Below are 27,576 nucleotides of genomic sequence, written 5' to 3'. Positions count from 1 at the left end.
ATGGGGACTTTAAGGCTGAAGCGAGAGGTTGGACTGATTAGCGCCGTGTCGTTAATTGCTGGAACCATGATAGGGTCTGGGATCTTTATGTCTCCAGAGTGGGTGCTGTACCATATGGGTAGCCCTGGAGGCAGTCTCATCATCTGGGCTGCTTGTGGTCTGCTGGTCATGTTTGGAGCCCTGTCTTATGCTGAGCTTGGGACCATAATTAAAGAGTCAGGTGGGGACTATATTTATATCTTAAGGAATTTTGGCTCTCTTCCTGCTTTTCTTTTCGCATACACTTCCATCATCGTGGTAAGGCCTGCCAGTGTGGCAGGTGTCTCTTTAAGCTTTGCCAAATATGCTGTTGCTCCATTTTACCAAGGATGCTCAACCCCTGAGTTAGTGGTCAAGTGTACGGCCGCTAGCTGTATCCTGCTTTTAACCATCATTAATTGTCTCAATGTGAGGCTGGCCACAGCCATTATGAACATATTTACAGCGGCCAAACTGTTAGTTTTGCTGGTCATCGTGATAGGCGGAGTGGTGTTGCTCATCAATGGACATACACAAAGTTTCCAGGATGCCTTTCAAAACACAACTACAGGTATTGGGCCAGTTGGAGTGGCATTTTATCAGGGACTGTGGTCCTATGATGGATGGAACAACCTGAATTTTGTGACCGAGGAACTTAGGAAGCCTGAAGTGAGTGAATTATACTGATTTTACTTTATTTGTTTAATTTTGCAAATAGCACCCTTGATTTTTTTTAAGCTAATGAGAGGGGCAATACTGTCTAGTGGTTAAAGCACGGAGCCAAGCAAGCTGGGCTCTGTCCCTGACTTGTTTGTGATTTTGAGCAAACCATTTAACTTCTCTATGCCTTATTTAACAAGCATGCGGACAAAGGAGATCCAGTGGATATAGTGTATTAAGATTTTCAGAAAGCCTTTGACAAGGTCCCTCACCAAAGGCTCTTAAGCAAAATAAGCAGTCATGGGATAAGAGGGAAGGTTCTCTCATGGATTGGTAACTGGTTAAAAGATAGGAAACAAAGGGTAGGAATAAATGGTCAGTTTTCAGAATGGAGAGAGGTAAATAGTGGTGTCCCCCAGGGATCTGTACTGGGCCCAGTCCTATTTACAATATTTATAAACGATCTGGAAAAAGGGGTAAACAGTGAGGTGGCAAAATTTGCAGAGGATACAAAACTACTCAAGATAGAACAGGAGTACTTGTGGCACCTTAGAGACTAACAAATTTATTTGAGCATAAGCTTTCGTGGGCTACAGCCCACTTCTTCGGATGCATAGAATGGAACATATATTGAGGAGATATATATACACATACAGAGAGCATGAAAAGGTGGGAGTTGTCTTACCAACTCTGAGAGGCCAATTAAGTAAGAGAAAAAAAACTTTTGAAGTGATAATCAAGATAGCCCAGTACAGACAGTTTGATAAGAAGTGTGAGAATACTTACAAGGGGAGATAGATTCAATGTTTGTAATGGCTCAGTCATTCCCAGTCCCTATTCAAGCCTAAGTTGATTGTATCTAGTTTGCATATCAATTCCAGCTCAGCAGTTTCTCGCAGGAGTCTGTTTTTGAAGCTTTTCTGTTGCAAAATTGCCACCCGCAGGTCTGTCATTGACTGACCAGACAGGTTAAAGTGTTCTCCTACTGGTTTTTGAGTGTTATGATTCCTGATGTCAGATTTGTGTCCATTAATTCTTTTGCATAGAGACTGTCTGGTTTGGCCAATGTATATGGCAGAGGGGCATTGCTGGCACATGATGGCATATATCACATTGGTAGATGTGCAGGTGAACGAGCCCCTGATGGTATGGCTGATGTGATTAGGTCCTATGATGATGTCACTTGAATAGATATGTGGACAGAGTTGGCATCGGGCTTTGTTGCAAGGATAGGTTCCTGGGTCAGTGTTTTTTGTTCAGTGATGTGTGGTTGCTGGTGAGTATTTGCTTCAGGTTGGGGGGTTGTCTGTAAGCGAGGACAGGTCTGTCTCCCAAGATCTGTGAGAGTGAGGGATCATCTTTCAGGATAGGTTGTAGATCTTTGATGATGCGCTGGAGAGGTTTTAGTTGGGGGCTGAAGGTGACAGCTAGTGGTGTTCTGTTATTTTCTTTGTTGGGCCTGTCTTTTAGGAGGTGACTTCTGGGTACTCGTCTGGCTCTGTCAATCTGTTTTTTCACTTCAGCAGGTGGGTATTGTAGTTTTAAGAATGCTTGATAGAGATCTTGTAGGTGCTTGTCTCTGTCTGAGGGATTGGAGCAAATGCGGTTGTATCTTAGAGCTTGGCTGTAGACAATGGATCATGTGGTGTGTCCTGGATGGAAGCTGGAGGCATGTAGGTAAGTATAGCGGTCAGTAGGTTTCCGGTATAGGGTGGTATTTATGTGACCATCGCTTATTAGCACAGTAGTGTCCAGGAAATGGACTGCTTGTGTGGATTGATCTAGGCTGAGGTTGATGATGGGATGGAAATTATTGACATCATGGTGGAATTCCTCAAGGGCTTCTTTTCCATGGGTCCAGATGATGAAGATGTCATCAATGTAGCGCAAGTAGAGTAGGGACGTTAGGGGACGAGAGCTAAGGAAGCGTTGTTCTAAGTCAGCCATAAAAATGTTGGCATACTGAGGGGCCATGCGGGTACCCATAGCAGTGCTGCTGACTTGAAGGTATATATTGTCCCCAAATGTGAAATAGTTGTGGGTGAGGACAAAGTCACAAAGTTCAGCCACCAGGTTAGCTGTGACATTATCGGCTCCTGTTCCTGACGGCTTGTAGTCCATCTAGCTGTGTGGAATGTTGGTGTAGAGGGATTCTACATCCATAGTGGCCAGGATGGTGTTTTCTGAAAGATCACCGATGGATTGTAGTTTCCTCAGGAAGTCAGTGGTGTCTCGAAGATAGCTGGGAGTGCTGGTAGCGTAGGGCCTGAGGAGAGAGTCCACATAGCCAGACAATCCTGATGTTAGGGTGCCAATGCCTGAGATGATGGGGCGTCCAGGATTTCCAGGTTTATGGATCTTGGGTAGCAAATAGAATACCCCTGGTCAGGGTTCTAGGCATGTGTCTGTACAGATTTGTTCCTGTGCTTTGTCAGGGAGTTTTTTTAGCAGATGGTGTAGTTTCTTTAGGTAATCCTCAGTGGGATCAGAGGATAATGGCCTATAGAATGTGGTGTTAGAGAGCTGTCTAGCAGCCTCTTGGTCATATTCCAATTTATTCATGATGACGACAGCACCTCCTTTGTCAGCCTTTTTGATTATGATGTCAGAGTTGTTTCTGAGGCTGTAGATGGCGTTGTGTTCAGCATGGCTGAGGTTATGGGGCAAGTGATGTTGCTTTTCCACAATTTCAGCCTTTGCACGTTGACGGAAGCAATCTATGTAGAAGTCCAGTCTGTTGTTTCGACCGTCCGGAGGAGTCCATGCAGAATCCTTTTTTTTGTAGTGCTGGTAGGGAGGATTCTGTGGGTTGCGGATACAGACTAACACGGCTGCTACTCTGAAACCTACTCAAGATAGTTAAGTCCCAGGCAGACTGCGAAGAGCTACAAAAGGAGCTCACAAAACTGGGTGACTGGGCAACAAAATGGCAGATGAAATTTAATGTTGATAAATGCAAAGTAATGCACATTGGAAAACATAATCCTAATACATTTACATATGGGGTCTAAATTAGCTGTTACCACTCAAGAAAGAGATCTTGGAGACATTGTGGATAGTTCTCTGAAATCATCCACTCAATGTGCAGCGGCAGTCAAAAAAGCAAAATGTTGGGAATCATCAAGAAAGGGATAGATAATAAGACAGAAAGTATCATGTTGCCTCTATATAAATCCATGGTACGCCCACACCTTGAATACTGCGTGCAGATGTGGTCGCCCCATCTCAAAAAAGATATATTGGAATTGGAAAAGGTTCAGAACAGGGCAACAAAGATGATTAGGGGTATAGAACAGCTTCCGTATGAGGAGAGATTAATAAAACTGGGACTTTTCAGCCTGGAAAAGAGGCGACTAAGGGGAGCTATGATAGAGGTCTATAAAATCGTGAGTGGTATAGAGAAAGTAAATAAGGAAGTGTTATTTACTCCTTCTCGTAATACAAGAACCAGGGGCCACCAAATGAAATTAATAGGTAGCAGGTTTAAAACAAACACAAGGAAGTATTTTTTCACGCAACGCACTGTTAACCTCTGGAACTCCTTGCCAGGGGATGTTGTGAAACCCAATACTATAACAGGGTTCAAAACGGAGCTAGTTAGATTCATGGAAGATAGCCATTGATGGACCTATTAGCCAGGATGGGCAGGAATGGTGTCCCTAGCCTCTGTTTGCCAGAAGCTGGGATTAGGTGACAGGGCACGGATCACTTGATGATAACCTGTCTGTTCATTCCCTTTGGGGCACCTGCCATTGGCCACTGTCAGAGGACAGGATACTGGGCTAGATGGACCTTTGGTCTGAGCCAGTATGGCCGTTCTTATGTTCTTATTTTCTCTCTCCATAAATTGGGGATTAAAATAGTCACCAATCTTTGGTTGAATGGAGCCATGTAAGTGCAAAAGTATACAGAGCATATTTCATACCAGTGCAGCACCAAACAAATTTACAGATCTAATAGAAGGTGCACAATTCAATAGTAATTTAAATTACAATGAATATCTTACATTACACAGCACTTCTTCCCGAAGAATTTTAAACACTGAGAGGCAGACAATCTACGGAAATACAGCACACTGTTTCACAGCACAGGTAGGAACAGGAAGAATTTTGGTCAGGTGCTCTCCACTTGTGATATCTTCAGTAAAAAACCCCTGTGTTTATTATTTGATAGTTCATAGATGTTAAGGCCAGTAGGAACCATTGCAATCGCCTAATCTGATTTGCTGCATAACACAGCCCAAAAATCCTCACCATGTTCTCAGTCCAGGTCCCAATGGACAAGTATTCACATCACAAAAATCCATAGGACAATTAGGGCTAATTGTCACCAATGAGCTGTGATCTACATGTGATCTAACCCTTTGACATGTTGAATGTTTAGCAATACACACTGATATTTCATCAATTTCAGGGAAACATTAATTGGATGATGCAGCAAAACAAGGGGTCTTCAGGATTGGCAGCAAATAAGCTAACGTTAAAATGATCAAGAGTCATGCAACAGATTAAAGTACAATACAACTTTGTAAATGCCTGGTTTAATTATTAACTTGACAACATAATTATAATTTTTTTCTCCATTAGGAAAGGAGTACTTTCTGGTGGGAAATGATAGCTTGTAATCTTAAAGAGTTGTGGTTAAACAGATGGCACCCTTGGAAAATCATTATTCAGTCATAATTGGACCCTCAGAAACTAACCAATAAATAAGAGACATTTTATGAGAACATGTTGGGAGATAGTATGTCTAGTGGGTAGGGCATTGGCCTGGGGTTCAAAGAGACCTGGATTCTATTCCTGGCTCTGCTACTGACTTACTGTATAACCGTGGGCAAGTAATTTCACCTCCCTGTGTCCCTGTTTCCCGCCCACCCTTTGTCGGTCTTGTCTATTTAGATTGTAAATCAATCAGGGCAGGGGCTGTCTATGTGTTTGTATGATATCTAACCGAAGGGGACCCTGATCTCAGCTGGGGTTTCTAGGCACTATTGCCATACACGTAATAATTATAAGTGTAACTGACCCCCATCTTGTCTCAGGCCCGTGCAATGGCACAGGTGTCGGCACATACAAACATTACACCACAAGCTTTGGAGCAAGTGTTGTCTGTGCAGCTATAAGAGCCAGGTGGGCATTTAACATTTGATGTCACTCCAAGAATGACAGTCGCTCTGAAAAAAAAAAAGAGATCGTTATTCCCAGGGCAGGGATAGAATGAAAGTCATAAGTTAGTGAGAATGTTACACTAAACAATAAATGTCATTAGGGTATAACGCAGTTAGCAAATCCTGCACTAGCTACTGGTCACACTAACTCTTTGGTTCAGACCAGGATAAACTGGCATGCGTCTGTGTGGTCCTTTGGAGGAATCACAGAGGTATTTCCAAAATTGGGACTATCTGTGGTGCAGATGTCTTTCCTCTTTGTTCCTCAGCATACAGTCTCTCTAGCAGGAGTCTCCCCATGATACAGCCAATTCTCCTACAGGATGGGAAGGAAGGACGAGACTGATATTGTTATTTGTATTTTAAACACTTAGTGGTACCAGGTACTGTGATTAAATTTATTTAATTTATATTTATTTATTGTAGATCTATCCAGGGTGAAAGTAACTTAAAGGACTTACTGGTACGCCGGATTCCTGAGCAGCGGGGGCGGGGCCTCAACCGGAAGAGGCGGGGCCTTTAAATCCCCTGGGCCCTTTAAATCCAGATTTAAAGGGCCTGGGGCTCCAGCTGCAGTAGGGAAGGTCCATGATGCCAGGGTGCTCAGGAGATTGGGGTTGTACTGCAAGGGAAAGACGGGAATTTATTCTTCCAAAACCATGTGACTACGTATGGTGCTTCTGTGCCGACATTTATTCTGGGGACTCCACATACCCACTCCTACCACGGCTCATGAAGCCTCACCCCAACATCTCTGACCCAAGAAAAAGGGAATTAAACAACAGACCGAGTAGCTACAGAATGGTAGTGAAGTGCACCTTTGGGCAATGCCTCTGTACCCATCTGGATGCCAATGTGACCAACTGGGTTTGGATTATCGTGGTGAGCTTGCTTTGTATAAAGTATGTGGGGCTCAATGGGAATACTTCCACAGCCAGTGGGCACAAGACAGAACTGCTTTTCCAAGCCTATACAGGCAACCCCCACCCATGTGCACACTGGTCCTCATTCCTGGAGGGCCAGCAAAATTCATGATGCTGTGAGCTCACACATAATGGCATAACGAGGAGCCAGATGGTGAATTGGGACTGTGTTGGGGTACACTATTATGACAATGTAGCACTGCTTGACAAGCGCAATAGAGCATTGCCACATACTTCAAGGGATACCTTGATAGGTTTTGATCCCCTGCAGTGAATGTTCTAACTGAAAGCAGACAATTGGGAGAGGACCCTCAGGGTTAACATCTGTGGTCATGGTTTTGCATTGTGGAGACTTTTAATGCACTTCAGTACCATCATTGAGCAATGTTTTTGTTTCATGTTAACTGCTCTGTTTGGGGTCGGTTTATGGGAAGTGTGATGGGGTATTCACCCCACACGAGCCCGGAAATGATTAATGTGGCCCAAGAGGGGTTAAGTAACCTGGTAGACCACACCTGAGGGAGAGTTAGGCTTGATGAGCAAGCACTGATTGAGGATGAAGCCCAGTTGGGCAGGAGCAGGCAGGGCTGGTATAGGGTCAGGAAGAGAGGGCAGAAGGAGGCAGTGCTGTGGAAGTCTGTGGTTACGCTCTGGGCTTAGAGAGGGAGAGAAGGAGACCCAGGGGAAGAGTAGAAGCCCTGGGATCCTGGCCCTGAAAGAAAGGTTTAACCACAAGGGTGGTGGAGCAGAAGCCTGATGGGGTGGAGTAGGAAAAGGCTCAGGAAAATGGCAGCAAGGTTTAGGATGGTGCAGACCTTGGCTGCTGATTTGAGAGTGCCTGGACTGGTACCCGGAGCGTGGATGGGCCCAGGTTCCCCTACCAGTCACTGGGGAAGCGGCACAGGGGTCTCAAACTCAATTTACTTTAGGGCCAGTGCCAGTCCTCAAATCCTCCTAGCGGGCCAATAATGTCACTGAAGATGGTGTTCAGAAAAGAAAACGTTGATATTTTATTTTTTATTTTGAATTTCTTAGAAATAATAAAACTGTCATACAACAATTCTTCACCTGCCAGAGAGTTTTTAGTGTTTGCCAGATACCTGGCAATGCTTCAGTTCTGTCAGTTTGTTGATGTTTGGCCTCAGTGACTGAGCAATTGAAACCTTCAGGATTGCAGCAAGGTGTGCATCAGAAGGTTGTGTTCGGTATTTTGACTTGTTTATATTCATTGTGGAAAAAAGTTTCTCACAAATGTAAGTACTGCCAAACAAGGACATGATTTTTCTGAAGGTTTTGCAAAGATCTGGGAAAGATGGTGGTGGTTGTCTGAAGAACTCTGTGACATCCTTGTTTTCTCTGAATTTAGTCTTTAAAGATGTGTTACACTGCATATCAATGAGTTCCATTTGTAAATCATATGGTGCTGTTTCCACATCAACAGAAAACGGATTAGCAAACATATCGAAGCTTTCTTTGTGCTTTCTGAAATCTGAAAACGGCTGATCAAATTCTTACAAAAGCAGGTCAAGCTTAGTAGTGTATTCAGAACCACTGAACTGTATTTCAGAGCCGAGCTCTTCCACAAGTGACTTGCATGCTGGGAAATGAGTGAGATTCCCCTGAGAAATCTGATTTTTCCATAATTTTAGTTTAGTTGTGAATGCTCTCACATTATCGTACACTGCTGTCACCAGCTGGTCTGGACCTTGCAGCTTCAGGTTTAGGGTATTCAGCTCTTGTGTTACATCAACAAGGAAAGCAAGATCTGTCATCCATTTGTGATCTTCAAATTCTGGTAAAGCCATTTTAATTTCTTCCATTAATCTTTTCACCTCTGTTTTCAATTCAAAGAATCTCTTTAAAGTAGAACCCCTGCTTAGCCAGCGCACTTCAGTGAAGTAGAGCAAGTCACCGTATTTAGATTCAATTTCCTCCAGGAAAGCACGAAACTGTCTGTGCTGCAAGCCCCTGGAGTGAATGTAATTCACACATTTCACAACAACTGACATGACATTGTCAGATTTCAAAGATTTACTGCACAGTGCTTGTTGGTGAATGATGCAGTGTAACGCTATTGGTTGCTCAGCGTTTTGCTTGGCTATCTTTCTTTGTACTAATGCTACCAATCCATTTTTTTGACCAATGATTGCTGAGGCCCCGTCAGTGGTTAAGCCTGCTAACAAGTGCTATGGCAGACCGTATTGTTCCAGTGCTTCTGTGAGGCTGTGAAAAATTTCACTGGCTGTTGTTCTACCACGCATTGTTGAAAAGCTGAGCAATTCTTCAGTTACTGCTAAGTTTTCATCAACGCCTCTCCCAAATATGGCAAGCTGCACACTGTCAACCAAATCGGTACTCTCATCAATTGTGATTGAATTTGCGCGGAAAGCTGTGCTTTTCTCAATGAGCTGCCCATCAATATCTTTAGAGAGCTCAAGAATACGCTCTGCTAGGCTGATATTGCTGAAAACCTCTCTCCTATTGGGACATATGATCTCACTGACTTTAATAAAGCATTGTTTAATAAATTCACCATCAGTAAATGGCTTCCCACACTTAGCAATCATTTCACTCATGACATAACTTGCCAAAACTGCTGACTCTGACTCTTTTCTCGCTTTCTGAAAAAGCTGCTGCTGCTTTGCTAATTCTTTTTTCAATTGTAAAACCATCTTCTCTCTGTGTTCTCCCTGATATTTATCATATTGCTGTGCATGTTTCGTTGTGTAACGTCGTTTGATATTGTAGTCTTTTAAAACAGCAACTTGGTCTTTGCAGTTCACACACGAGTTAGTCTGTTTGTACTCAATGACAAAGTCTCTCAGGGACCACCAAGCACCTTCACCAAGACCATCCTATCATGAGGCAGTTCCTGCTCCACACTCCATGCTCTGCTGACAGCAGGACCTTGCCAGGCTGGGCCTCCTTGGGCACAAAAGTGGCTGAGGAGGCACAGTCATGGTCTGCCCACTGGTCAGATGCAGGGAGTGAGGAGCATGGCTACTACCCTAAAGAGATGGGGCAGTGGGTGGTTCTAACCCTCCCTGTGTTGTGTGTCTGGGATTATGCTCTCATCAGGTTCAGTGCCTCCTGATGCTCCTGCTGAGATGGCCTCTCCAACACAACCTACCAACATTACATGGGACAGTGGGTAAAAAAGTAAATAAAGGGCCCCATTTCATTACCCAGACCTGCAGTGCTGACAGCTAGAAAGAACCTCTTTCCTTTCTTCTTATCTTCACCTTATCTTATCTGCCAGCACCAGGCACATTGCCTCCGTGCAGGCGCTGCTCCTGGAGCTCCCATTGGCCATGGAGTCAGCGCTCGGGGAGGGGGGACGGAGACAGTGTGCCCCCTTGCGCTGTTATTGGAGCCTCATGAGTCACGCCACCTCCTAGCCCGTTTCCCATTCTTTTCCCTCGCTCCCTTGGCCTCATGCTGCCCCGGCGGACTCTGCCCTGCAACTAGTGATGCTGCCTCCATGGCTGACTCTGCCCGGCGACTAATAATGGTATCTCTGTCCCTCTCCCCCAGCCAATGGGAGCTGCGGGGGGCAGCGCCTGCAGCAGACAGAGCCGGCAGCGTGGCTGCATGGGTCACGGCTCCACCAGCAACAGCAGGGATAGGGAACTGCTTGCGGGAGCCAAGCTGCCCGAGGTGAATGTCCCCCAGGCAACAGACCTCAAAAGTTTTATGAATGAGACGTTGCCGAGTGCAACCCCTGGGAGGGTCCCAGGAACAGCAGGATGGAGCAATGTTGCGGGGAGGGGCATGTGAATCTCTCCTGCCCGCTGCCCTCCCGCCCTCCCTCCCCCCGGCCGGCAGCTACGAGGGCCGGATGAAAGAACTTTTAAAAAAGTTTCCGTGGGCCGCAGTGGGGAGGTTCTTGGGCCGCAGATGGCCCATGGGCCGGGACTTTGAGACCCCTGTATTAACATATATACATCGAACAAGAATGGTTTGTAACAGGAACAAATGAGCCTCCTACCCCCACCCGTCCCCCCAAAGCCAAATTCTCTTATAAGTGGGCAAAAATTACTTTATGCAAAGACATCTCCACAACCTTCTCCTCTCCTTGAGAAGAGGGGGAATGCCCGTGGACTATTGTGTGGTGTGACAAATGGGGACATCTCCTGTGTGGCATTTGGGGGCCGAACACAGGCTGTGCTAGGACTGGACTGGGCTCCCTCAAGAGGGGATTTTGGTGCCCGAGGAGGACATGGTGTCGGGCATCCAGCATGTCCCTCCCCAGCAGGGAGGGAGTTGGGATTCACTGCGGCTGGAGGAGGAAGAGGTGGTGTTGCCTGTTCCCGTAAAGGAGCAGCGGCCCCAGCAGTGGGCAGGCCCTGAAAGCGTTCTGCTACCAGTTGGACTAGGGGCTGCATGAGTGCATGATTCTGTTCCCTCTGTGCATGCTCCCATGGCCCGTGCTGTCTCTCCATTTGCAGGAATGCCTCATCCTGCCTAAGAGCCTGATCCTCTCTTGCCCTAGGAAAGTCCAACTGCCCCTGACTCCTGTCTACACCAACAGGCAGGTCCTCCAGAGTCCTTGACGTCTTCCTTTGCTATGTCTGGGGTGCCCCTCTGCCCTACCACCAGAATGGGTTCCCTCTCAGCAGCAGAATGTCTTGCCACGACAAAGACCCGCGTAGCATTATATTTCATTTTTTCCTTGGAAGGGACCTAAATCCCCCCACATAACACAACTGTACTGCTGAAGGCCACAGCATTGATACTTTTTAGAATCCAGGCAATGCAGCTGTTACAGTCCCCTTCTTTCATACTACTTTGGCAGCCCACAAGGAAGCAGCTGAGATTAAAAATGGTAAGATACCTGCCTTACTTTTATTAAAATGCAATGTTTACAGCGTGTGGGGTTGGTTCGGTTCTTTCAGGGGTCATGGTACGAGTCACCTTTCTGTTCTTTAAAGGCTGCCCATCACTTGGAGAACATAGCAGTCCTGAATAGACCAGAATGGAAAAGACTCTGGAGGGCACCCGGCCACCTATGCTAGAGAGATGTTTCTAATAAGGGTGACCCCTCTATTGCTGAGTGGAGGAGTTTGGTGAGCTACGGAGCTGGACCACACCCATTTGCCCTGCTGTTAAACCCGGGGAACCAGCTTGAATTTCTGCTACACCAAATATTTGCTGAATTATGCCCTCAGGGCTGGGTGGAAATTTGAGAGGAAATTGACTAGCTAGCAGACAGAGTTTCCTTCCCATGGTAAAGGAACAAAGAACAACAGAAAACATCCACTCACCCCTGAACTCATCCCACACCTCCCGCATCACCAGAAAGTCCAACCCCTGTGTTCAGTGAGCAGCACTGAAAGGGACAGGGAAACTACAGAAGTGCCTTTTCTTCACTGCACCTTTGGATTCAGGGCCGGCTCCAGGGTTTTTGCGGCCCCAAGCAGCAAAAAAAAAAAAAAAAGCCGCGATCGCAATCTCGAGCTCGATCTCTACCGCCGCCGCTTCAGTCTCCAGCGGCAATTCGGCGGCTGGTCCTTTGCTCCAAGAAGGACTGAGGGACCCGCCGCCAAAGAGCCGGACGTGCTGCCCCTCTCCGTTGGCCGCCCCAAGCACCTGCTTGGTGGGCTGGTGCCTGGAGCCGGCCCTATTTGGATTAACACCTCTCCACTGCTAAGGGCCACGGCATTCTGTCGGAACTGCCAGAGAAGATGCCTCACTCACCCCCACTTCTCCCCACTTCTGCAAAGTGACTCGGTGGAGAGAGAGGCCACATGGACTGGGAATGGTAATAAACATTTGCAATGGTCACAGGGAGAATAGACTGCTCTGCCTTTCCTTGGACCAACAAATGGTTTCCTTTCCCTTCCCGGACCCATACCCAAGCCACCACCTCTCCTCCCCCTCCATGCAACTCCCATTTGCAAAGGGCAGGAAGTGGAAGAGAGGGAAGTGGGGCGGGTTTCAGTCTTTGAGCAACCGTAACCATAAGCGTCAAAAAATTGTTCTTTTCCCATCCGGGCCCTATCAGAACCTGCATCCCTTTCCCTTCGGTCAGCTTGGTCCAGTCTCTAGCTCTGTTCAGCGTGCTGGCCAACAAATGCTCAGGCACACAGGAACTCTGTTATAGCCCCTGCTAAATGCTTTACAGTGGTTCATGGGAATTCAATAAAATAGCTTATGGCACAAGAATGTACATGTGACCATGTCCAGTCTCACCCTATCAAAGGTTTTGCGGTGCATTAATTGTCAATGAAGATTTCAATTCCAGAGTGAGTTGGCCATCAGCAAGAAGCAGCTGTAAATATGCATCACTGTGTTGGAGTCCTTAGCTCATCCTTCTTTATCTCTTCCCTAGGTGAACCTTCCAAGAGCAATGATGATTGCCATTCCTTTGGTGACATGCCTATATTTGCTGGTAAACGTGAGCTACTTCGCAGCCCTGACTCCAGCCGAACTTCTGTCTTCGGGCGCTGTGGCCGTCAGCTGGGGGTGAGCTATGCGTGTACTAACACGGTCACTGCGGCCCAGTGGCTAGGGCACCAGACTGGCATTCTGGAGAACTAAGTGCTACTCGCAGCCCTGCCACTGGCCTGCTGAGTGACCTCAGGCAGGTCACTTCACCTGTTTCCCCACCTGTAAGATAGGGATAATGACACTAACTTCTTTTGTAAGAGGCTTTGAGATCCACTGATGGAAAAGTGCTATACTATTATGAGAGAGCTAGATTATTTTTTATATTTTTGTCAGCCCAAAGATTTCCAGAGCACCTCCCAAGCCATATAAACACAGTACCACCGAGATGGACCCATAGAGTGGGATAGTGCCACGCAACAGGCTCACAGGCCAGAAAGGGCTAGTCTGATCTATTCTGAACTCTGGCTCAGGCCTTGGGTAAACTGTGTCTTCTTAGACCCTTTTTCAACCCCCTTAGTGCACCCCTTTCAAGTAACAGGCCTGTGCCTCCACTTCTCTTGGGAATGGGACCCTGCAGCGAGGTGGTCACCTGCTCTGGCCCTGGAAGGGTCAAAGCCAGCCCTGGGATAGGGCTCAGGCTGCGAAGCAAAGCCTGGGATGATTGGGGAAGTAGCCACAGCTGGGATGACACCCCAATCAAGTCGCAGCTGGCCCTATAAAGGGGCTGCTAGGCTGGAGCTCAGGCATAGTCTCTCTCAAGAGTTGAGAGGGATGGGCCTGGCTGCTGGGAGCTGAGCAGGGTACCTAGACTGGAGCAGGGCTGGGCTGGGGAAAGGCCAGAGGAGCTGGGGAGCTCCAGCCTGGAAAACCCCCAGGCTGCAGGCCTTGACAAAGGCCGGAAGGGGAACTGGGGTTGCAGAGGGGCAGCCCAAGGGTAGGCAAAGGCAGCAGGTCCAAACCCTCCTTGCCGATGATGAGTGGCAATTACACTGCAGTCTGCCCCAGTGAGTGGGGGCTAGACGGTGACTAAGACTGAGGTGAGGTTGGGATAGGGGATTGGGGGTTCCCTGGGGAGGGGAGACCCAGCGAGACTGTGGGGTACTGCAGGGGGCAGAACCCTGAGTGAAGGGGAGGGACACAGGGCCAGCGGCAAGGTGAGACACCGGCCTGCAGAGGGCGCTCTGGAGGCTGGCGAGCTAATTCCCTGGACGATCAGCAGGAGGCACCGCAGGGGTGAGTTGTCGCCCCGCTACAGACCCACAATTCAAACACTCTCCAACTGGGTCTCCCCCTTCTGATCTAACTTCATATAAATAAACACACAGAGCATGCACAATATTCATAAAAATAATAAATCCCCTAACCGTTCATTGCAAGCTCCCAGTTACTTCCATCTCTGGGACAGGAGAAGCAGATGGCCTGCTTGCTGCAGCTTCTGTGTCTTTTTCCATGTGTCTCCTTTCATTGCTGCTCACTGACATTCCCTGGACAGCCTCTCCAACTTGCTCACCCTGTGTATCTTTTCAAGGCCCCATTTCCTGCGATGGTTTGGTTTTCTTCTTTGATCCTAGGCTTTGCCTTGGGAAAAGTAAACCATTCTAGCCTGGCTGGAGCCAAGCAGGGGGTATCCCTCCATTAACATCTTCCCCATTGTTTCCTCAAGGACCTCTAGCATTCTCCACGATAGTGCCACTGTTTCATTTCCTGTTTGTCCCCACTCTAACAAATCCTTAAATTGAACTCCTTTCTGTTAGGCAGGATAATATTAAACAGATAATCTGAGGTACAAAAGATATTTATAAAAAGCCAACACATCACTCCCTCATTCTCCACATCCTGCATACACAGACCATAGAATTTCATCAAGTGATTTCTGCATCAAGCCCATGGCTTCTGGGTGAGATATAGCATATCTTTTAGAAAGCCATACAACCCTGATTTTAAGACTTCAAATGACAGAGAATCCACTACACTTCTAAATAAGTTGTTCATGGGATGGGAGGACAAATTTTGGCCACAAACACTGAGGCAATCTCTATTCTTATTAAAAATGCAACAGGACCTTTGTTTCTATGGGTATGAGACAACATCTCAGGTTTTAAGAACTCATTTATGCTCTTATTGCATTGTTAATAACCCTTAATGTAATTGAAAACAGGAGTTCAAAGGACCAGTGTTCTGCTCAAACCAGTTACAAAACCCCATTAAGTTATGGGGGCATGAACTTTCTCTGCACTTCCTTTCCTGTCATTCCTGATTAACAAGTTATTTGTGAGTTCTCTGTTTTATAACCTGCCTCCTTCTCCTGCTTGACTAACCTTTTCACCCTGAGAGCACAGCTTTGGAAGAAACATGGCCCCAGCAACCAGGAGGTGGGCTAGTGTGCAGTGCATGTCTGAGGGAGGAGGGGGAGGCCCATGGCGACCAGGAAGGTGGGTAGGGCAAGATGCTTTGGAGCATGAGTGAAGATTCCAGCAGCAGTGCAAGAACTCTGACAGTAGCATGCTTTAACTGCTGGTTAAAGTAAAAAAAGCTGCTAGAGAAAGGCATTATCTAGTGGCCAGAACACAGGACAGGGAGATAGGAGTTCCTGAACTCTTGTCCTCCCTCAGATAATTATGGCTGAAATTTCAGAAGCATGGTTTCCCTTTGGGCATAATTTGCATCCACAAAACTGCCTCAGCATTTCTTTTGAGTCAGCAGTTGGGCAGCAAATGCAAATCTAAATGGTTGCACCTTGAGAAAGCTTATCAGATTTGCACCTGCAGTTCATTTTCAGGGCCCCAGAAGTGCAGCTGCCAATTTTGTAGGTGCAAAACAGTGGTGTTTCCAACTCTTGTGATTTTATTGCAAGCCTGGTGATATTTGGAGTTTTTTCTGAAAGCCCCACCTTCTGGAGTCATGTGATTACGTGAGGCCCTCACCTTTTTTTTTTAAAAGGTGGAGCCCTCCTAGTTTCAGAGAAGCTTGAAATCATGAACAATAAAGGCTCAAAAAACAGAAGGCAAACACCCTTCTCCCTTTTAATATTTTTTTATATCATGATTTTTAAGCTCATCTCGTATTTTGGAAGGGACCTAACTCATGATTTTTGAACTCCTGGAATTGACTAGACTGAAACAGGGTGACCGAGCCTTAGCCAGGCTGAAAGTATAATCCAAATCTAGTGGCTTCCAATACATTCTGCCGCAAGTGTGGCCATGTTCCTCCTCCCCCACCCTTTTTCTCTCTCTCCCTTTTTCTTTATAGTGGTACAGATGGGTTCAAGCCACAAAATTCAGATTGAGATTTCAAGCATAGAATGATAGGGTTAGAAAGGACTGCAAGGGTCATCTAGTTTAACCCCCTGAAGATGTTTGGATCTGGGATTTTGGTCCATTAAATGCACACAAATGGTGATTTCTTTGGCAGGCCAATGTTGTTGTAACACATTTACTATTGTTAATTTCACCCTCCATCATCCCCAAAGGTAGAATCTAGTTTTGTTTTAAATACCAGACGGCAGTTTGTAGGCAGGAACAAGAGGATATCATCCCAGCATCTGCCTCCAGAGACATCTGCAACCTTACGTTTGGTTTGTTAGGGTAACACCAAGCTGGATGGAGCCTGCCCCAGTTTTTATGGTTCTGATTATCCTCTTACTGATTTTAAACCAGTGTAACTATTGACTGATACGGAGTCATGCCTGATTTACTCCAGTGAGAGAGGAGAATCAGGTCCCCTGTGTCTAGCAACCTTCCTTGGGCAATCCATAAACTGTTTTCTGGACTCAAAGAAATGTAACTCTAGCATGTCTCTGGCTAGGTCTACACTGCAGCGGGGGTCCGACCTAAGATACGCAACTTCAGCTACGTGAATACCGTAGCTGAAGTTGCGTATTTTAGGTCGGCTTACCTAGCGGTGAGGACGCGGGAAAGTCGACCGCTGCTGCGCTGCCGCCGACTCCGCTGCCGCCTCCTGCCGAGGTGGATTTCCGGAGTCGACGGCAGAGCGATCAGGGATCGATTTTACCGCGTCTTCACTAGACGCAGTAAGTCGATCCCCGAAAAACCGATTGCTACCCGCCAGATCGGCGGGTAGTGAAGACAAAGCCTCTGACAATGTACTCTGGAATCATAAAGCAACAGGGCAGTAACTAATGCTGAAATGTTGAGACATGTACAAGTGGATTTAAAGAACTATGCTTTTAATGCATGTTTGAGGGGGTTGTTCTTTCTTTCTTTTCTTTCTTTTTGTTGTTGTTGTTGTAGTAATAATAATAATAATTTAAAAAACCTCCAACAACCCTTCGGTTTCACGTCAGCATTCTTCCCAGGATTTCTCTCCTGCCTCTTTAGATAATTAAACAAGAGACCCCAATCCTACTCCTATTAAAATCAATAGGACTTTTGCTATTAACTTCAATGACAGCGAACACAGGCCCATGGTGTGACAGTCGCACTGCATTCCTTGAATTAATGCAATCCAGGGCTCAATCCTCTACCATTCCTTGAGGGCATTCTTCCAGTTGGTCAGGATGACCGCCTCTGCTGGCCATAGCATTGCACAACTAGTTAAGGAGGAATTAAGGGAGTGAGACTGTCTTCCTCTGTCATGTTTAAAACCATTTGCTTTTGCATGATCTGTGGCTTTGCTGTTTTTATTTCCCTGTCACTTAGGAATAAAGTCCTGGGCAACTGGGTCTGGGTGATCTCCTTGTCAGTTGCGCTGTCTTCATTTGGGTCAGCGAACGGAACGTTTTTCAGTGGAGGCCGTGTGTGCTATATTGCTTCAAGGGAAGGCCATATGGTAAGGGAGTGGAAACTGTCTATTTAAGTGTAACCCTTCTGCCCCTCTGAGTTGGCAGCAACAAGGGCCGGGTTCAGTATCTAGGGGTTCCGTTTCAATAACACAATGCAAAACCGGTTCGAGCCCCCACCCAGTGACCTGGGACAATTGCATACCACCCCCCGGGCACCTCTAGGAGGCAATACTTCCTCTCTCGCAAGCATGGAGTCAGAGTGTAGCAAAAGCCTTTTAATAAAGGAGGGAAACAATGCAGCATTATGTTGGGGAAACACCACAAACAGGATTCATAATACAAACCATGAGCAAAAGACCCACCTCCAAGTAAGTTTGGCAGTGTCCTTTTCCCCTCAGGGTCTTAAGTCCAATCACCCCAAAGTCCAACAACCCAAAAGTCTCTGTCCCTGGTCAGTGCCGCCCCAGAGTTCAAAAGTTTATCTGCAGAGTTTTACCCCCCAAGCCTGGGTGGAAATGGGGGGGGGGCACACTGGGTGTTAAGGGGAACCTTACGTGGTCCAAGGCCAACTGCCCCACCTCTCCGTGGAGTTCTGCTGCAGCCTTCACCACAAATGGCTCCGCTCTACCAGCCGCTCCGCTCCAGCCGTCCCCACAAACTGCTCTGCTCCGCTCGCTGTTCCATGGGCCGCTCCAACCGTCCCACAAACTGCTCGGCTCTGCTAGCCGCTCCGCTCCGCTCCACTCCACCAGCCGTCCCATGAACCGCTCCAGCTGCCCCTGCAAACTGCTCTGCTCGCTGTTCCATGGGCTGCTCCAACCGTCCCGCAAACTGCTCCACTCTGCCAGCTGCTTAGCAATATATCTGCAGGCTCCCCCACTAGTTAACACAGCACTCAGTGATCTCAGCTCAGCAATTTTAGCTTGTAGTAGGGGAGCCCTAGTGCTGGTGCACCATTGGCCCAAAATCAATTCAGCTCAGCAACCTCTAGCTAGACTCCTAATGGAAGCAAAATTAGCTCTGCTATTCAACAGTGGAGGGGGGGATAAGTGCAATTGGTGTTTCAGGCCCATCCCATCAGGTACACATACCTGTCCCCAACCTCTCTCAATTCACTGGGTTTTGGAACCCATGTCCCTTGTCTAGCGTGTGCTACTTAGTTAATGGTGAGTCCCTCTGTCATACAACAGTTCCACTGGCCTTGATTCACATAATCAGGGTAACAACACTTTATTCTTCCTGCCCCAATAACAGAGAAACTGGGGATCCCACACCAGCCAAAGTAACCACTTTCAGTTGCTGTGGGCTCATGCTAGGCGTGTGGGTGTGCCTATGCAAACAAGATCAGCCCCTGAAGTTCTTTTCCACACTCGCCATAATTCACCACCAGATGTCAGGGTAGAACTCATCCTGACTCTGCTTACATCAGGTTCGTGCTCTTTTCCCCCCCCCCCCAATGGTGGCATGTGAAAGCAAAAAGGGGAAAAAGCTTCTTTGAGCCATTTACTGATATATATATAAAGACATCCTCATTGTTTGATTTCCCCCCCCCCCAGTCTATTTAGTTTTTTTAAAAACACACGCATTAGAAATATTGGCTCCTAACTCCCCTTTTGCTGCAGGATTTTAGAAAGCTCTGTGGACTGACTCTTCAGTTGCTGTTGGCCCAGCCACAGCTGAAGTGGGAGGTGATGCGGAATCAGACATTGTTCATAAACTCTCCCTATTAGGGTTTGTCTGCATGTGGAAAGGTGCGGCTCTGAGCACCAGCAACAGAGCGTGCAGACGAGGTGTGGGCTTTTTTTTACCCCCAGGTCATCTACCCTGGTGGAAATGCCTACGCATTGGCTACATTCGTGCTCACACCATTGCTGGAGCTGAAGCTGCACATGTATTAGATCAATTGTGGGGTGGGGTCGAGGGGAACTATCAAAAACGTTGAGTGTAGACATAGTCTCAAAGTCTTTTACTCTTAAGGGTCTCTCTCAATGGTTAAAGTAAATTGAAACAGGGTGGGGGGGGAGGGGAGCTGTGAGGGCGTGCTGATCCCTATGCCAAGGAGAAGAAGGGGAGCTCTTTCTCTGCACTTAGCAGGGAAGCTGTGTTCCTTCTAGCACCCTCTTAGTATAGTTCTTGCTCTCCCTCATTTCTCTTCCCACCTGCATAAGTGTAAGACTCTGCATCCCCTACGCCCTCAGCTCATGGACTCTTCAGTGTGTTTAAATGCCTGGGCCCATGCAAACAACTCAGGAGGTTATGTGTTGCATGGCTCCTTTTAGAAATGAAAGATGGTGTCATCCATACATAGAAAGTTCTGGGATGCATATGATGCTCTGGGCAGTTTGGGATCTGAAAGCTCTGAGCATGTGCATTAACAGATAGTTCAGAATGTATGACATTACCCAGTTTTTCAGGCAGTAGGGTAGTATTATAACTGAGCACCTGATAGTCATTTCAGAAATTAGACAAAGTGCTCTCTTTAAACCCTCCCATTCAGAACCAAGCAATGGAAAGGCTAGCAAGTTACCCCACATTCTGTAACAAACCAGGGTTTGTTTGGGGGCTGGTTGCAATAATCTTTTGTTTCTAGATGCTTAGTTCCCCAAATGGTCCCACTGATGTCAAGTCCCATTGGAAAGTAACTGAAAGTAGCAGAGCTGGAGAACAGTGAGGCTGCCCAGATGTAACAAGGCAGAATTTGCTTTCAGAATCTTTATGATGATTAATGATCCAGAAAGAATCTGACTTGGCTTTCAGGTACCAGCTAGAGGCTACAGACTGACAGAATCCCTTCTTTTATTTGCAGCCTGAGCAAATCTGATGCGAAATCACTGAGCCATGATAAAAATAGCCTTGAGGCGTTCCATGTTTACACCCTTCAGAGTAGAACTGAGTTTTAATTAGAGTGCTTAGCTGCTGGTTAAGGTCCCAATCCTGAACTCTTGCTTCAGGCAAAACTCCCACTGCAGCCTATGGGAGCATGAGTATGCATTTCAGAATTGTCTGTCTGTTACCTTTTGCTTTGACTTTCAGCCAGATATTCTGTCCATGGCTCATGTGAGATGCCTCACGCCTTCCCCTGCTCTGATATTTACATCAGCCATGGCTTTAATAATGATAATACCAGGAAACTTCAGCAGCATAGTAAACTTCTTCAGGTATGGTTAATATTTCCATTTCCCCTCCCCCTCCCAGAATCTGTTTTTACATTTTTAATACATTCTCTCTACCTGCTGCCTTCAGGTTATCGTTTTCTAGCTAACAATTTCTGGGGGGAGGGGGAAAGAAGGGAAAGTGTGTGACTAGCAAATTTGTGGCATGTGAATGCTGCTGTGATTCATAGTAATTTACAAATGAATCCATACCTGCTGTTTTCATAGATTATAAGAAGAAGCCACTGTGATCCTCTTGTCTGACACTATATAATACAGGCATAGGATTTTTCAGAATCAATTCCTGTTTGAACTAGAGCATATATAGAAAAGCATCTAATCTTTTATTTAAAAATTGCTAGTGATGGAGAATCTACCACAAACTTGGTAAATTGTTCCAATGGCTAATGATATTTTCTCCATTTTAAAGTTTTGATCACTGTAGGTGAGAAAAATGGAGTGCATGTTGATAAGTGTTGGATTTAGGACAATTAAAAGGGGCTCTTTTGTACTAAAGTTAATGATTCCTTTCCTTTTTAAGCAGTGCACTTTCTTAAAGATACATACAGTTGCTATCTGAAAAGCAAGGCTTTTATAGTCAGCTGATCTAATTCCTGAACTCAATGGTGGTAACTTTTTTGTGTGTGTGTGGCAGTTTTACAGCTTGGCTTTTCTATGGCACAACTATTGCTGGTCTCCTGTACTTGAAGATTAAGAAACCAGAACTGCCAAGACCATATAAGGTAAAACTTAAAAAACATGTATTTGTTGCCCATGGAAGTGAGAATGATGTTGCACCCTTGATAGACTCTACCAAATATTCTCTTTAATCCCATCTGGCAGGATTGAACATTAGTGTACTATGGAGACAAATAGCTACCTGCAAGGAAACTGCTCTAAAGCTAATTAAATATGTATTGTATATAAAAAATAAAAAAAAACACTGCCCCTCACACCAGGGAAGGTTTATCTTTAGGCCTGGATCTCAGACACTGCTTCTTCTTACGGATGGGAGAGGAAAATAAAATCAGATTCTGATCTCAAAAGCTACTTCTGGCTACTCCTGGGATGGGTCACCCCCTTCTGTAGGTAAACCTGTGAGAAGAGGATTTAGGAAAAGGAGTGCTCTAAAAGGAGCTCCTGAGTCATTTTGCCATGGCTGGGGCACATGTTTGCTTCCTAGGGTACTGGTTCCCCAATACAGCTTAGCTCATGGGATCCATATGAGGTCCTGTTCTGGAGTCACCTGTTCCTCTCTCCAGTGCCCCGACAGACTGCGCAGCTCTAGAGAAGATGTGCTGTAGGGCTTCTCCTGTTAGGCAGGGAACTCTTTAGAAAGGAGAGTTCCTAGGCATAGAGGGGTTCACTGAAAAAGAGAACACAGAGCAGGCTCCATTCACAATCCATTGGCTTTTCTTTGGGATAGGGGCAATACGTAGATTTTGGGGTTCTCCAGGAGGCGTGGAGCAGGTTTAATATTTAAAGCTAGACTTGACAAAGCACTAGTGACGGTACAGTAGAGCATGGCCCTGCACTGGCAGGGTGATGGAAAAGTCCCAGTAAGGCACCTATTACCTGTGATTCTGTCCTGAAACTAAGACAGCGAACTCCATGTTGTTGGCTAAAGAAGAGTGAAACAGTGGAAGTGCAACCTCCTATTCAGTGTGTTTTATGTGCCTCCTGGGTCTCAGTCCACAGAGGTAATGGGCCTGTTACAATTTTTAACTTGAGGCTCTTTAGCTCAAACTGTAGCAACTCATGTCACTAACTCCAGAGGTCCCCTGACCTTGGCTAACATGGCAGTGGCCATAGAAGGATCTGTCCTTGTGACACACCATTGGCTGCAAGAGGAACATTTTCACACCCAAAGTAAAACTAGAGTTTTTATTAGAATTTTGCCAGAAGGGTTGGGGCCCAGTTGGGAGTGAGCAGGGGCTGAGGCAGGCAGAGCAGTGCTGCTGAGCAGTAAGGCTAGGGAGATCTGTGAGGGTCCCATCCATGCTCTCCCTATTTGTAAGGGGACTGTTGCCCCCTTACTAACATTCAGTGGGGTTGTTTTAGTTGGCTAGCCCCCAGCACTAAAAGGGGAAGGGTCGATGGGAAATCAGGAGCCTGATACTGACAGTCCCCAGGAACAATGGGGAGAGGCCAATGCTCCAGATCAGCCTGATTGACAGGGCGGGCAGGCTAATCAGGGAGTCAGGAGGCCAGGGGGGTCCTGTCCTCCATGTGAACTGGAATGGCCTGAGTCAGACAGAGTGGGGCCGAGCTAAGGAGAGAGCAGGGGCCCGAGCTAAGTTGCTGGAAGCAGAGCTGCAGCCCCAAAGCCAGAGCACAGCCCAGAGAGAGCAGACCTGCCCTGGGAGGAGAGCTGCAGCAACCAGAGCCAGAGGGGCCAGACAAGCAGCCGGGAAGCAGGTCAGAGCTGGGAGCAGAGTCACAGAAGCAGCCTGCAGAGCAGACCTGTCCTGGGGGCAGAGCTGCAGCAACCAGAGCCAGAGAGGCCAGCGATGCAGCCCAGGGAGCTGAAGGCAGAGCAGCAGCAGCAGCCGTGCTGAGGCCGAGTGGATCTGGAGCTGGGGCTGGGGCTGGAGCAGTCCGGAGCTGGGTGCGGTGAGCAGCTGGGGAGAGAAGAGGGACCCTGGGCATTGGCCCAGCACAGGGAGACGCCTCAGCCAAGAGGCTCTGCAGGCCAGACTTGGAGGGGGATCGTAACCCTGATAGGGCAGGGGCGACGCTGAGAAAAAGGGTCCTGCCACCTAGAGCCTGAGAGCGTGTGGCCACCACCAGAGCAAGTGTCCAACCCGCAGTGTCTCTGCAGCACAGCCAGGGCCTGAGAAGGAGGCCTGGGACCTACAAGGAACAGACTGTGAACTGCCCTGACGTTCCAGAGACACTGCTTGTGATGTTCCCGGCCACAGAGCAGGGTGATGGGTTTTCCTTTAACTTTTCCCATTCTTTTTTTAAATTAATTGTTAATTAAACAACTTGTATTTGCTTTAAATTGTATGAAATGATCAGTGGGTCAGGGAGGTGCCCAGTGCAAAAAGATTACCCCAGAGTGGGGACACCCTAGCCCCTGTCCTGGGTGACCACAGCAGGGTTGCGGGTCGAGCCCCCCAGGAATCCTGGGCCCAGCCTTGTCGGGGTTTACGAGGACTCTGCCAGACAGGAGAGTGGAAGGGGAGTCCTCAAGGGCAGGGAGGCCTCTGGGTAAAGGAAGTGGGAGGGAGGACTCAGATCCTTTCGCTAGCCCACTTCACCGGGGTAGTGCAGAAGCCAGGAAAGTTCCCCACAATAGCGGGACCATTTCCCCGCTTACATATTAAACAAGCACAACACCATTGCCCTTGGCAGTTTGATACCCTACTTTCAGGAAGGAATCACAGAATTTAGAGATGGAAAAGAACAGTTGGGGCACCTAACCCATCTCCCTGTCAGTGCAGGATTATTCCCTCTTGTTTATTTACAGGTTTTTGGTGAAATTTTAAATTCAATTTAATTTTAATTTAAATTTAAGATTTGGATTGAATATTTTTAAGGCCAAACTTACAGAAATAAGCTACTTGGGCATCCACCCGTCGGTGCATGTGTAACCCCTGTCTGCTTGGTGTGGCGCTCTGTCCCCCTCTAGTGGCATCTAGACCATCTAGAGCAGGGGTTGGCAACCTTTCAGAAGTGGTGTGCCAAGTCTTCATTTAGTCACTCTAATTTAAGGTTTCACGTGCCAGTAACACATTTTAACATTTTTAGAAGGTCTCTTTCTAGAAGTCTATAATATATATCTAAACTATTGTGTGTAAAGTAAGTAAGGTTTTTTAAATGTTTAAGAAGCTTCATTTAAAATTAAATTAAAATGCAGAGCCCCCCGGACCAGTGGCCAGGACCTGGGCAGTGTGAGTGCCACTGAAAATCAGCTTGCGTGCGCCTTTGGCACGCGTGCTGTAGGTTGTCTACCCCTGATCTAGAGATTAATGAGTCTGCTACAGCCTTAGGCTGTACACCAAAGCTTCAGTTGTCCCAGGTTTGATCCTGCCTGCTGACGACCAGGTCTGTCGGCATTGTACAAGTGATCAATCAGACACCATTATAGGATTTGTGGTTCTGTGTTCATAATCCTCAGTGTACCTAGAACATGCGCACACAGGTTTAATGGCTGGCTGAAGAGTTTGTGCCCAAAGGCCCCGTTTTGCAAGGTGCTGAGTGCTTCCTGGAAAGTGCTATTCCAGTGGGGGTGAGGGCATTGAGAACTTCACAGGGTCAGGCCCAGGATATATATGGTCCTTTACAGAGATGTTTTGCTTTCACAGGTTCCAATTATTATACCAATAATTGTGCTGATTGCATCTGTGTACCTGGTGCTAGCTCCAGTCATCGACCAACCACAGATCGAGTTCCTCTATGTCATCCTATTCATCCTTAGTGGTATCATTGTTTACTTCCCATTCGTTCATTACAAACGCCATCCCCAGTTTTTACAGAGAATCACTTTGCATCTCCAGCTGCTCCTGGAAGTTGCCCCGACTGCTAAGAACACGAACTGATTTAACATTCACTGTACTATACTGTTGGCTGCTCCTACTTATTTATTCCAATATTGAAGACCATATTTGTTTGAGATATATGTGCAAAATAGCTTGTTCATAGGGGAAGCAGAATAACTACATTAAGTAGATTGGAAGAAAATGGAACAAAAACATCTGGTAGATAGATATGGGCCAATGGAAGATTCCTTGTGTATTTTCTGGGGAGACATTCTCCCTTCCACACACACATTCTGGACCCCCTGCCATTGCTGAAGACTCCACAGTGCATCATGTATATTTCTATCCTGGCAAAGAGGGAGAGGAATTCTCATGAAGGATTCATACTTTTATTCAATCAAGGAAATAAGGTCTTATCACTGGTAACATACCATTATCCCTGCAGTAGGCTACAGCCATGAGCCAGCTTCTCTCAGCAGGCCCTTTAAGTTACTTCTACCCAGCTCTGCCCAGACTGGCGCCACAGCCTTACAAATAAACAAACCGTAGGGGCAGGGAGAAACCTTCCACAGCAAAACATCCTTTGCTTCCCAACCATCTCTGCTGGACTGAGGTTTTCCCAGTGCTCCTCCACAGTTCAGAGGCAGACCAGTTCAGTCTCCCTGATCTGAGAGAGAATCACCAGCAGGCAGTCCTCTGCTTACCTGTGTCTCTCCTGTTAGGAGGGTAGAGGCAGATTATATGCTTCCCTCCTTCCCCGAACTTGCCCTGATTGGCTGAGAGGGGGAGGAGGCCTGTCCTACCCTACATGACTAGGCCCCTTGAGGTCCTAAGTACTAAAGAGAACCATAGCTTAGGGGTTTTCCAGACACCAGCTGTTATCCTGGGATTAATTTCTCCCCCTCAGCCTCTGCCTGTGTTGGTCAGTATGTCTGTGCCTGCCACAGAACTCCTGGACCAGGGGAGCTCCCCGTAGACGTCCCCTTCTGACCGTGTCACAGTGCCTTTCTGCTGATCGTGCCAGTGCCATCCCTCTGAGTGGCGGCATCATCAGATATAGATACAGAGATGCAGTCATTTTTTTTTTTTTTTGGGTATGGTGTGATTAGGGCCTTCTGAATGTGTTGCTCTTCTAAACCTATTGGTTTAAATACTGGTAAGGAGGATTTTCTTTCACTACTATTTACATAAAACAATAGAGGAGAAACAAGGAATCATTTCCCACCCTGATATGTACACTTATTGTAATTATTAAACACTAATGTCAAAAGCATTCACTGTGGTTGCTAGATATTGCCTTGTTACATTCTCTGTTCTTATATCTTTGTGATATACAAGTAATGGAAAGCCATGCTGTCACATGGAAAGGGCAATTGGATCACATAATCCACCATCTGTGCTGTCTCCCTCATACAACCAATGAAATTGTTGCATGCAAATTAGCTGTAGAGTAAGGGTGGCAATTGGTTGAGTTACCTCTGATATCACAATGGTATAGCACTCTTACTGTGGCTGTTCACCGCATGGGTGTAAATTTGTAAAATCAAAGTGCGTGAGAACTTAGAAATTGGACCGTAACAGACCAGGAACCCCAGGGATGATTGAACCTGGTGATATTCTAAACAAAGAGAGCTCTCAGCCATGCTTGTAGCTGTTTCCATCACTTCACACTGACTCAGACATTCTAGGCTTTCGAGTGACACACAAAGTAACAATCCTGGAATTTTTTTTATATAAAGAGATTCTGAGCAAGGATGGTCTTGTGGTGGGCTAGGACTCAGGAGATCTAGTTTACTTTTTGTGTACCTTGGGCAGGTCACTTGGTCTGTGCCTCAGTTCTCCAGCTGTAAAAATGGGACTAATAGTGCCTTTCTGCGTGACACTACGCCCATATTCTTCATAGAGATATTGTTAGGATATGAATATGGCATAACTAAGATATGTTTTATGCAAGATGGATCATGTGAGGTATCATTGGAAAGGTTATGATATACTGACTATGATTATCCTATTTGTATGCATGTATCATTTCTGTGTCTGA

At 46.7% G+C, this 27,576-nt stretch overlaps 1 protein-coding gene across 1 annotated transcript; it reads left to right on the top strand.

The window, feature by feature from the left end:
• Positions 1–25,595, top strand: LOC135875750 (b(0,+)-type amino acid transporter 1-like). The gene is made up of 6 exons (XM_065400745.1): positions 1–687; positions 13,100–13,233; positions 17,817–17,946; positions 20,933–21,057; positions 21,707–21,794; positions 25,362–25,595. Exons 1-6 carry the CDS (start codon positions 1–3, stop codon positions 25,593–25,595), a joined length of 1,398 nt encoding a protein of 465 aa, XP_065256817.1.
• The last annotated feature ends 1,981 nt before the right edge of the window (positions 25,596–27,576 follow it).

Source organism: Emys orbicularis, chromosome 3 (assembly GCF_028017835.1).
Source record: "Emys orbicularis isolate rEmyOrb1 chromosome 3, rEmyOrb1.hap1, whole genome shotgun sequence".
Taxonomy (NCBI): domain Eukaryota; kingdom Metazoa; phylum Chordata; order Testudines; family Emydidae; genus Emys; species Emys orbicularis.
The sequence above is the reverse complement of the archived record's forward strand: the minus strand, read 5'-3'. Positions and strand labels throughout refer to the sequence as shown.

Excerpts from the sequence above, each read along its gene's own strand:
- LOC135875750 (XM_065400745.1), top strand. The coding sequence starts at position 1 with ATGGGGACTTTAAGGCTGAAGCGAGAGGTTGGACTGATTAGCGCCGTG. Across the intron at positions 17,947-20,932 it reads CTTCAAGGGAAGGCCATATG|CCAGATATTCTGTCCATGGC; the intron begins GTAAGGGAGTGG and ends TTTGACTTTCAG. Across the intron at positions 21,795-25,361 it reads AACTGCCAAGACCATATAAG|GTTCCAATTATTATACCAAT; the intron begins GTAAAACTTAAA and ends TTGCTTTCACAG.